A 12,075-nucleotide genomic window follows, 5' to 3' on the forward strand; every position below is an offset into this window, starting at 1 on the left:
TACAGCAGTTATTTAACCTACCGACCCGCACGTCTTTGGGGAGTGGGAGGAAACAGGAGGACTCAGTGGGAACCCAGGGAGAACATGCAAACCCTCACTACGATTGTCTCTGCCTCCACACACACATTGAGTTTAATTCTGCCCTCCCAGGGTGTAGATACCCCCTCCCCTCCTTCTCCCCCTGCCCTACACCCCCCCCCCCCCCCCCAACTCCTGCTGCAGAAAAGACACAAAGTGCTGGAGGAACTCAGCAGATCAGGCAGCATCTCTGGAGAACATGGATACGTGACGTTTCAGGTTAGACCTATTTTTAGTGCAGGACTTATCCTGAAGATAAAGAATCACAGGCGCTGGTTTACCAAACAACAATTTAATGAGGACTTAAGGAACTGCAGATGCTGGTTTACAAAAAAAAAAGCACAAAGTGCTGGAGCAGGTCAGGCAGCATGTCTGGAGAACATGGGGGGGTGAGGTAGGGTCCCACCTGTCCATGATCTCCAGGGATGCTGCCTGACCCGCTGAGTTATTCCAGCACTTTGTGTCTTTTTGATGTCAACCAGCATCTGCTGTTCCTTGTGTCTTCACTAACTGGCTGTAGCCCAATGCTGCACGGGCCTGTCTCCCAGCACCACAGCTTCACGTCATTGTCATTAGCGCTGAGGTAACTGTGAATCTACACACAGCATTCACTTAGCACCTTGGTTCCATTGCTCCAAATCCAATCTAATTAGAGTGCTGGGTGCAAACTTAGACTAGAGCCTTTTGCAGACAACAGACTCTTACTGACGGCAGGAAGGGAGAATCGGGGCCACTGACTGAATCTCCTCAACAGCACAGCCAGAATGTTGCCGATCAGCGGACTGAGCCTTTACCACTCTGAAACCAACTTATCCATGACAGGGTCCTTCCAAAAGGCCCAGGAGGGGAGGCAGGGCTCACTGAGACCAACTCCCCTGCTCTGGCAGCACAGACCCCACAACCCCCCCTCACCCACACACAGCCAGGCCTTCTGGTTGTGGGGGGGGGGGTGCAGATGACCACCCAGGAAACCACCCTCCCTCGTTAGTTAGATAGAACAAGTCGTCTCTGGACAAACTAGCATTTATCAAGAATATCAAGGTGACGTTTCGGGCCAAGACCCCCTTTTTTGAAATGCAGATGTTATCCGGAAATAAAATACCACAGATGCTGATTTACAAAAAAAAAAAGTGTTCCGAGTAGCAACAAAAACTAAAACAATGGCTTGGTAAACAGGATGCTGGAAACACACAGCAGGTCAGGCAGTATCCATGGAGAAACTACTGATTTTTCCAATGGAAGCCCCATGGTGAAAAACAGGAAAGAAACAAAAACTAGTTTGAGGTTGTAGAGAGAAGAGGGATGGGATTGTGGGAGACAGGGTGAGGTTAGGGTTGCTGTGGGGAATGTTGTAGACGTCCCTCAGTCTGCAGTAGGGCAGTTGAGGAGAGAAGACACAAATGCAGGATGTGGGAGATGCCCCACAGGAGGGGAAGAAACCAGGGAGTCAGAGAGAGGTGTCTCCCAGAAACGGCCGGCTCTGATAGAATGCAAACCAGCAGGAGTTGGAGAATACAAACCTACACCCGGTCTTGCATTGGAGAGTGGGAGGTGACTCCCCTTGTATGGCAGCGGTAGAGTTGCTGCCTTACAGCACTGCCAGCGCAGGAGACCCGGGTTCCATACAGACTACGGGTGCTGTCTGTATGGAGTTTGTACGTTCTCCCCGTGACCGCATGGGTTTTCTCCGAGATCTTCGGTTTCCCCCCACACTCCAAAGACGTACGGGTTTGTAGGTAAATTGGCTTGGTAAATGTAAAAATTGTCCCTAGTGTGTGTAGGATAGTGTTAATGTGCGAGGATCGCTGGTGGGCCGAAGGGCTTGTTTCCGCACTGTGTCTCTAAACTAAACGAGTGGCCTTTTCTGCTGCAAGTTATCCACCTTTACTTTAGAGATCCACCATGAAAACAGGCCCTTCGGCCCACCGAGTCTGTGCCAACAGTGATCACCCATACACTAGCACGATCCTACATTCTATTTACAATTTACAGAAGACAATTAACCTACAAAACCTGTACGCCTTTGGAAGGTGGGAGAAAATCCATGTGGTCACAGGGACAGCGTGAAACTCCGTACAGACAGCACCACTAGTCCGGATTGAACCTGGGTCTCTGGTGCTGTCAGGCAGCAACTCTACCGCGGGACCATCCGTGCTCCTATGAGCCATTTCTTCCACTCCATTGACACTGTCCGACCTGCCCATTCCACACGTTTCTACATCACTCTGCACCCTCTTAGTATTCCCATCTGCCAATCGCCCATATTAACCCCGAAAACCGATCCCCACTACAACCCTGCTCTCAGCCCAACCGAGGTATTCCCTGAACTCTCTCCATCCTCACTTGCCTTTCCTGCAACATACAACTAACTCGTCTTCACTATTTCCCCACTCGAGCAGACTTCGACCCAAAACATCCACCGCTTCTCTCCCTAGATGCTGACTGACCTGCTGAGTGTTATCAGACTGTAATGTAAACGAACTGCAGATGCTGATTTATACCAAAGAAACCAGCATCTGCAGTTCCTTTTTATGACAAGCCGATATCACTCAGATACAAAGTGCTGGAGTAACACAGTGGGTCAGGCAGCATCTCTAGAGAAAACGGATGGGTGACGTTTCAGGTCAGGCCTGAAGAAGGATCCCGACCTGAAACATCACCAATCCATATTCTACCGAGATACTGCCTGACCCGCTGAGTTACTCCAGCACTTTGTGTCTATCTTGAGTGTTACCAGCATCTCGTTTGTATTCCTAAAATCCAAATTTTGGATTTTTTAAAATCCAAAAGTTGAGAATGTGCACCTTGTAAACAAAAAATACGGAGTGCGTTTCCTTTTGGGTGGAAAAAATCTCTTCCCATTCACGCTCCATCCCCAGTTACAGACACGTTTATATCCCCCTTGGATCACCTGGCTGGACTACGACAAAGTCTAGGTGCTTCCTTGCCCAACAGACATCAATTTATTTTCTGAAAAAAAACAATAAGTGAGGGTGAGGTATTTTGTGGTCCTGGGGGTTTATTGCAACAATACCGGTAGTGTTTTGTCTTCCTACTCCTCCAACTGTAGTTGCTGCTGCTCTGCCTGTGCATGGTGCCAGCAGACCGCCCGGTACCGCGAGCGCCCTTCGCTGATCTCGTCCTTGGTGCGCTGGATGCAGCTGAAGATCTGCTGGAAGAGGGCCTTGTATTCAGGCTGCCCGTCATCGCAGGGGGGCTCGGTCTGGGTCTCGCCGGGGGTCTGCACCGCCTTGTGGCTGCGCGGGTGCCCAGGGCGCTGGCAGCGTTGCAGCAGCCGGTCGTACTTGCGCTGCAGCGCGCCGTACTGCGCGTCGACCTCGTTGAGGAGCGAGACGCCACGGCGCCGCACCGCCTCCGTGCGGCGGGCGCAGGTTAGTTCGTGCCCATCACCTTCACCCCCGCCACTGTCTCCCACAGCCTCTGCCTCCTCCACCGGGCTCTCCCTCTCCACCTCCAACCCCTCCCCCTCACCCTCCACCCACAGCAGCAGCGCCGCGCCCCCGCGCAGCTCACGGCTCCTGCGCCGCAGCTCTCCCACGCTGGCTTCCAGCTCGCTGAGCCGCTGGCAGTAGTGGTGCATGGTGGCCACGCCCCTCTGCAGCCCGCCGCACTCCCGCAGCACCTGCAGGCGCTCCTGCTCCAGCCCGTCTGCCCTCCGCCGCTCCGCACACAGCTGAGTCCGCAGCCCAGACACGCAGCGTCGCAGCCGGGACCCCTCCTCCTCCAGCGCATGGACCTGCGACGGAGACCTGTGGGGAGGGGGGGGGGTCAGTGAGTGAGGGGCTCATCCCAGTTCCTGCCCCCTCCACGTCTCACATCAGCTCCTTCTCCCTCCTTCCCCCATCCTAGCGCTGCACTCCATCCCACCCCCTCATTTCATCAACCCCCTCCCTCCCCGTCCCACATCGTCACCCCTCCCCCCCACCCGACACCAGGGGTAATTTAGAGGCCAATTGACCTATGAACCCGCATGGGGTGTGTGGGTAAACCGCAGCACTCGGAGGAAACCCAGGGAATCACAGGGAGAACGTGCAAACTCCACACAAACAGCACCTGAGATCAGGGTTGAAGCCAGGTCTCTGGTGCTGTGAGGCAGCAGCTCTACCCGCTGCGCCCTGAATCAGTCTGAAGCGAGAGAGGCTTCCCTCCCTGTGAAACCCAAGTGAGCCGCTGTGTGGAGGGGCTTACGTGTGGGAGTCGTACAGCTCGGTCAGGCAGGGGAAGCTCTGTGCCAGCCGTCGCTGCTCCAGCAGCTCCTGCCGCGACCTGGTCTTCAGCTCCTCCATCTGCTGCTGGAGGTCATCGACCTGGGACTGCAGGCTGTCCACCGTCTCAGTCAAACTGCAGGGCAAGACCAGACCCAGCCGTTAGTGCGGCACTGACTCCATCTACTCCTCATGCTGCCTCGGCAAGGCCTTCAGCATAATCAAGGTCCAAAGATAGACACAAAAAGTAGGAGTAACTCAGCAGGACAGGCAGCATCTCTGAAGAGAAGGAATGGGTGACGTTTCGGGTTGAGACTGTCCTCCTTCAGACAGTCTCACCCCGGTCACTCCCTCTTCTCCCCTCTCCCATCAAGCAAAAGGTACAGAAGTGTGAAAAAGCACACCTCCAGATTCAGGGACAGTTTCTTCCCAGCTTTTACCAGGCAGCTGAACCATCCTATCACCGTCTCGAGAGCTGTCCTGACCTCCCATCTGCCTCATTGGACTCGCAGACTGTCTTTAATCGGACTTTCCCTTGTACTAAACGTTATTCACGTTATTCCCTTTATCCTGCATCTGTACACTGCAGATGGCTCGATTGCAATAATGTATAGTCTTTTCGTTGTTTCGTTGACAGGTTAGCACATAATAAAAGTTTTTCACTGTACCTCGCTCGGTACAAGTGACGATAAACTAAACTCAAACACTGGGCAAGTTTCTTGCTTTGGGGAGCGCTGAGCCCAGAGTCAAAGCCCGACCCCAGGATTCCACCAATAAATAGCGCCGTCCAGCCTTGCATGTCCCGCATCCAACATGGCAGCACTGGCTTGTCAGCCCCAGAAGGCCAGACTGCGCCATTACACCGTGACAGTTTACATAGCAAAAATTGAATGGGAAATATTCAGGCAACTTCGAACCATCAGGGTTGCAAAACAAAATTCATAATGAGCCTCATCCCCTCCCCCCCCCCCCCCCCCCCCAGCAAGGATTATGATGATGTTCACAAGATGGATGTTACCTGGCTATCTTATTCTCCGAAGCTTTGCTCTCCAAGACCAGTTTCTGGTTGGTCATCTCCAGCTCCCTTGCCGACACATCCAGCTGCTCGTAAACCTTGGTGTGCTGTTCGTTCATCTGCCGCAGGAACTCCACTTGTTTCGTGAGGTACTGCAGTGCAGGTGACAGACAGTCAGAGTCCAGGGGTATCCCTGGACAGACAGTCAGTGTCGGGATATCCCCCCCCCAGTCCGACAGGGTGACGCAGCGGGAAGAGCAGCCGTATCTGACGCAGCGGGCGTGGCAGTTTCTAACCGCACAAGTGCTCTACTACTGGTGAACCTTTGTGGCCGTACAGTGGTGGAGCCACTGCCTCACAGCATCAGAGACCTGGGTTCAATCCCGACCTCAGGTGCTGCCTGTGTGGAGTTTGTACGTTCTCTCTGCAACCGTGTGGGTTTTCTCCGTGTGCTCAGGTTTCCTCCCAAAGACATGCGTGTTTGTAGGTTAATCGGCTTCTGTAACTTGGCCTCGGTGTGTAGGGAGTGGATGGGAAAGTGGGATAATGTAGAACAAGTGTGAATGGTGATCAATGACTCTGTGGACCTAAAAGCCTGTTTCCATGCTGTATCTTTCAATCTGTCAAGTCAGTACAATCATACTTTGTTCATTTACCCGATCTATTTCCCTACAACTAGGTGCTTTGAGGTGGTGAGGGAAGTGGGGAGATGAGGGCCGGTGCTCTCCTCCCCCCCCCCCCCCCCCCCCACGCGTCTCCTCCGCACCAGGCAGCCAGCTCACCTCAATCTCCTGGATCTGTTCCTGGTTGGTGCTGTACATCTGCTGCAGGGCCTCCTCCAGTTCCGTGTTGCGATCCAGCAGCGCCTTGCCCAGCTCTGCCGCCAGTTGCAGATCTGCAGGGGACAGAACGGTCAAACGTCCTGCCTCAACCGGCCAACCCTCCCTCCACTGGAAACCAGCCCACTGACCCTCACCCCTGGAAACCAGCCCACTGACCCTCACTCCTAGAAACTGACCCTCACACCCCTGGAAACCAGCCCACTGATCCTTGCTCAGTCTTATACCCAGAGTAGGGGAAATGAGAAGCAGAGGCTTCATAAAAAAATATATGAAGATGTTGCCAGGACTTGAGGGGCTGAGCGATGGGGGCAGGCTAGGACTTTATTCCTTGGATCGCAGGAGGATGAGAGGTGATTTTATAGCTGTGTATAAAATCACGAGAGGAATAGATAGGGTAAACACACAGGCTATTTTACTTAGAGTAGGAGAAGCGTGATCAGACCAGCGTACACACTTGTGTGAAGATGTGTCTTGCTGCTGTGGGAACAGGTAACAGCAGCAAAGGCACCAGGCCAGAGTCAGGTCTGGAGTGCTGCGTGCAGTTCTGGTCACCCCATTACAGGAAGGTCGTGGAAGCTTTGGAGAGGGTGCAGAGGTGGTTTACCAGAATGATGCCTGGATTAGAGGGTGTTAGCTGCAAGCTTTTTCCTAGCTCTATTTTAAATGAGGTATTTCTTCCAATAACTCCTTGCTATCTCAGAGAAGAGTACAGCACAAGCCCTTCAAACCACAATGTCTGTGCCGAACATGGTGCCAAGACCATGACTTATCTGCCTGCACGTCATTCATATTCCTCCATTCCATGCGCTGATCCAACAGTCTCTTAAACGTCGCTATCGTATCTGCTTCAACCATCAGCATGTTCCAGGCACTCGCCGCCCTCTAAAACAAGCCCCGCTCATCTCATTTAAACATTACTCCACTCATCTTAAAGCTGTGCCTTCAAGTATTTGATTTTTCCACCCTGGGAAAAAGGTTCTGACTGTCTACCCTATCTGTGCCTCATCATTTTATATGCAGATCAGGTCACCCCTCAGACTTTGGCATTCCAGAGAAAACAATCCAAGTCTGTCCAACTTCTCCTTGTAGCTTACATCCCTTAATCCAGTCAGCATTCTGATAAACTTGCTCCCTCTCCAAAGCATCCACATCCTGTACAGAATCATGAGAGGAATAGATCAGGTAAAAGCAGAGTCTCTTGTCCAGAGTTGGGGAATTGAGACCAAAGGACATAGGTTTAAGGTGAGGGTGTATGGAAAGAGCTGCCGGAGAAGGTAGTTGAAGGAAATACTATCATGACGTTTAAGAAACATTTAGACAGGTATATGGATAGGACAGGTTTAGGCCAATATGGGGCAAACACAGGCAGGTGGGACCAGTGTAGATGAGACATGTTGGGCTGAAGGGCCTGTTTCCACGATGTATGATGACACTGACATCCTTCCTGTAATGGGGCGGCCAGAATGACGCGCAAGTGTCACGGTCTCTTCACCCTAGGGAGACGCCTCACCTTTAAACTTTGCCCCTGTTACGTGAGTGGGGCCAGATGCAGGCAGCAAGGAAGAAAGATCTCTTGGTCATCTCCAAGTGCCCCCACTCTCTTTGATGTCAATGCTCCCGACCCCTCCCCCAGCCCTAACTCAGGAATGGGGGCGGCTTGGTGTGCAGACGGGTTCACTTGCAGCCGATTAGAGTTGACAGCAGCTTGTCGGAGACTCTATTCACAAAGGAGAGCAGTCTGCAATGTGCCGTCTCAGCGTAACGCTGGCATATTTATCCTGCCTACACGCTGAGAGGTATTTTAATTGCATTGTCTGCTACCAAGACCGACAGTGAGAAGCTTCTTTCAATACGCCCCCCCCCCCCCGCTACACTGTCTGATACATGCACGGGTAACAAAGAAAGACCCAGTGAATCGATGCACAGACACTGCCGTTCCTTCACTTTCCACCTGGGAATTCCACAGTCACAACTAGACCTGAAGCTTTAGACGTTAGAGATAGAGCGCGGAAACAGCCCCTTCGGCCCACTGAGTCTGCGCTGGAAAAAAGACCCATTCTCTCTCCTTATAACTCAAATCCTTCCAGACGCAGTAACAGACGTAAATACTTTATTATGCCCTTTCCAGTTTAATAACATCCTTCGTATAGCAGGTCAAACAGAACTGTATACAGACCTGTCTGAAGAAGGGTCCCGACCCGAAACTCACCCATTCCTTTTATCCAGAGATGCTGCCTGTCCCGCTGAGTTACTCCAGTATTTTGTGTCAATCCACAGCACTCCAAATATTACCTTACCAATGTCGTATAGAGCTATGCAGCATAGAAACGGGCCCTTCGGCCCAAATTGTCCATACTGACCAAGAGAGCATTCTGGACAAGTCCCATTTGCCTGCGTTTAGCCTATACCCTTTGAAACCCTTCCTATCCTTGTATCTGTCCAAAAGTCATAATTGTAGCTTCCTCTGACGGCTCTTTCCAGTTACAGATTACCTTTGCAGTGTAAAAATTGCCCCTGAAAAAGGTTCTGACTGTCTACCCAATCTATGCCTCTCATAATCTTATACTTCAATCAGGTCTCCCCTCAATCTTTGATGCTCCAGAAAAAACAATCCACGTCTAAGCCATAAAAAAGTACTGTTTCTTGTGACACATATGTGCCTGTCTTGGTCTGTAACAGCAGCAAACTGTGGGGCAGAGCTCAGATCAAGAAATTAAGGGAGCTAAAAGAAAGGATACCTTTCATCACCAGTTCGATTGCACCAGAAATCGGCAAATTTACTTTTCTAGGATGGAAAAGAGACACAAAGTGCTGGAGTAATTCAGCAGGTCAGGCTGCATCTCTGGAGTGCCTGGATAGGTGATGTTTCAGGTCAGGTCCCTTCCTAACAAATCTGAAGTAGGAAAGGTCACCTATCCAAGTCCTCCAAGCATGCTGCCTGACCCGCTGAGTTACTCCAACACTTTGTGTTCTCCTTCTGTAAACCAGCATCTGCAGTTCCTTGTGCCTGTGGTTTTTAGGATGTATTTCCAGAGTATTGGAACGGTTTCTGGGAGATTTCATCGTAGAATACGTTGACCGCTCGTCTCCAGTTCTCCCATCGGGCAGAAGGTACAAAAGCTTACAAGCACGTTCCTCCAGAAAGAGGAATAGTTTCTTCCCCTGTGACTGTGTTTCTTTGTGATGGTACAGTGTAAAAGTACCTCTGGAGAATTAAAACCTAGAATGTTTCAAATTCTTAATATTACAAGATGATGAATGGTTAAAAAAAATGTTTATTAATTAAACTAGGCAGTCAGGGATTTAAGCAGCGATCCACCAGACATTCATAGCATGGAGGGGGATGTGTGCTATGGCGCTTTTGTCCACAATAAGAGCAGCAGGTAACAATTCCCCTGGGGCAGTCAAACACCCAGAACCTCACCCCCACCCCTCCCCTCTTTGTTTGAGCCCCATCCTCTTAACAAAACCCACAGCGCAAGACTGCCTGGATGCAGAGGCAGCGAGTTCGCACAGGGACAAAAGGCGGGCTGGGTTATTGTGGAGACTTTGCCCTCTGCTGTTACAGGGAGCGGGAGGTGGGGGTTGAACTGAGATTCTGAAGAGCTGGTGTGGGCGGAGACACGATGGAGGAATTGGGAAGACCAAGAGGGGGATGGGGAAGCAGTTAATCCTTTGTGTTTGGGACAGGGAGTTGCCTGAAAGGGCAGCGGATGCAGATTCAGAAACATCCAAAGGCAATTCACGCCTGTCCAGGTCAAATCCAACCCGCAGGCTCGCTCACTCACCACAGCGTCTCCATGGAGACGTGGTGTTGGTAGGCGTAAGACCACCAGGAAAACTGGGATAACACGGCCTCGACAGGCTGAACAGCCTCTTCGGCCACAGGTTTTATTTAAGGGTAAGATCGGAGAGGTCCATCATTGCATAACAACAACCCCACCCCTCCCCAAAATCCAGAGTCATATAGCATGGAAACAGGCTCTGCGGCCCAACCCACCCATCGCAAACATTAGTCCCCTTTACCCACATGTGGCCCATATCCCTCTAAACCTTTACTATCCATGCACCTGTCCAAGTGTCTTTTAAATGTTGTTATAGTACCTGCCTCCTCTGGCAGCTCATCCCATATACCCACCACCCTATTAAATCTTTCCCCTCTCAACTTGAACCTATGTTCTTGATTCTCCTATCCTGGATAAAAGACAGGTGTATTCCCCCTATCCCACTCATGATTTTGTACATCTCTATAAGATCACCTCTCATCCTCCTGCGCCCCAAGGAATAGAGACCCAGCCTGCTCAAGCACGTCCCCGTAGCTCAGGCCCTCGAGTCCTGGCAACATCCACGTAACTCTTCTCTGCACCCTTTCTTACCCTGTATTCAGAGCCCAAGTCATGGGAATTAGTGGCCCGGGAGACGATTGCCCCATCTCCATTCTGGCCAACACAGAGCTGTGGTCCCATGCCGGAGTAACTCAGCGGGTCGGGCAGCATCTGTGGAGAACCTCGATAGGTGACGTCTCGGGTCCAGCCCCGTCCTCACTCAGACCGATTGTAAACCAACGTCTGCGGGTCCTCGTGTCTCTAAACCATCTCTGTTAACAGGGAGGTGCCCGGCGGCTGACCTGTGTAGCCGGGGCCGGGCGCTGGGTACCCCGTGGGAGCGGCTTTGTTGCACAAATTCAACTCAATGCGAGAGGGGAGAACGGTCCGGGACAGTTCGTGCCGAGAGCTAGCACGGGTAGGGTGGGCCGATGGGTCTCTTCCCCGGGGTGTGGACACTGAGCGGTGACGGGGCTCAGTGAGATGGATGTCCGTTGGAGGAGTCGCGGTCACTCACCGTGCTCCATGTCCCGCCGCTGCTGGAACCGCGGATCCTCCCGCAGCTCGAACTCCTCCAGCATCCTGTCGGTCAGCATCCTCTCCCCTCTCCCTCTCTCCCCTCTCCTCTCCCCTCCCCCTCTCTCCCCTCCCCGGCTCCCCTCTCCTCTCCCCTCCCCCTCTCTCCCCTCCCCGGCTCCCCTCTCCTCTCCCCTCCCCCTCTCTCCCCTCCCCGGCTCCCCTCTCCTCTCCCCTCCCCCTCTCTCCCCTCCCCGGCTCCCCTCTCCTCTCCCCTCCCCCTCTCTCCCCTCCCCGGCTCCCCTCTCCTCTCCCCTCCCCCTCTCTCCCCTCCCGGCTCCCCTCTCCTCTCCCCTCCCCCTCTCTCCCCTCCCCGGCTCCCCTCTCCTCTCCCCTCCCCCTCTCTCCCCCTCCCCGGCTCCCCTCTCCTCTCCCCTCCCCCTCTCTCCCCTCCCCGGCTCCCCTCTCCTCTCCCCTCCCCGGCTCCCCTCTCCTCTCCCCTCCCCGGCTCCCCTCTCCTCTCCCCTCCCCGGCTCCCCTCTCCTCTCCCCTCCCCGGCTCCCCTCTCCTCTCCCCTCTCCTCTCCCCTCTCCTCTCCCCTCCCCGGCTCCCCTCTCCTCTCCCCCTCCCCGCTCCCCTCTCCTCTCCCCTCCCCGGCCCCTCACCGGCTCCCCTCCCCGGCCCCTCTCTCCCCTCCCCGGCCCCTCTCTCCCCTCCCCGGCCCCTCTCTCCCCTCACCGGCTCCCCTCTCCTCTCCCCTCCCCGGCCCCTCTCTCCCCTCCCCGGCTCCCCTCGCCGCTCTGCCTCTGGCCGCAGCTCGGCGGCCTGAGCAACGTGGCGGGCGGGTCGCGCCGAGTGGGAGTGACGTGACGCGCCGCGAGGGGGTGTCGCGCCGTGCAGGGGACGCGCCGGGTGAGGGAGCACGCTCAGGGGTGACGCGCCGGGTGAGGGAGCGCGCTCAGGGGTGACGCGCCGTGAAGGGAGCGCGCTCGGGTGACGCGCCGGGTGAGGGAGCGCGCTCAGGGGTGACGCGCCGGATGCGGGAGCGCCGCGAAGGGGTGACACGCCGTGTG

General features: G+C 53.9%; 1 protein-coding gene across 2 annotated transcripts; it reads right to left on the reverse strand.

Annotated features, from left to right (window-relative positions):
• Nucleotides 1-214: 214 nt before the first annotated feature.
• On the reverse strand, nt 215-11,140 carry cdr2b (cerebellar degeneration-related protein 2b). Of its 2 annotated transcripts, XM_078418044.1 has the most exons (5): nt 11,004-11,140; nt 6,102-6,214; nt 5,323-5,471; nt 4,288-4,440; nt 215-3,848 (listed from the first exon to the last, which is right to left on the reverse strand). In XM_078418044.1, exons 1-5 carry the CDS (start codon nt 11,080-11,082, stop codon nt 3,131-3,133), a joined length of 1,212 nt encoding a protein of 403 aa, XP_078274170.1. In that variant the 5' UTR covers nt 11,083-11,140; the 3' UTR covers nt 215-3,130. The 2 variants fall into 2 exon arrangements, with proteins under 2 accessions (XP_078274170.1, XP_078274171.1); XM_078418045.1 differs by lacking the exon at nt 4,288-4,440.
• Between the last annotated feature and the right edge of the window lie 935 nt (nt 11,141-12,075).

This window comes from Rhinoraja longicauda, chromosome 21 (genome assembly GCF_053455715.1).
Source record: "Rhinoraja longicauda isolate Sanriku21f chromosome 21, sRhiLon1.1, whole genome shotgun sequence".
NCBI lineage: Eukaryota > Metazoa > Chordata > Chondrichthyes > Rajiformes > Arhynchobatidae > Rhinoraja > Rhinoraja longicauda.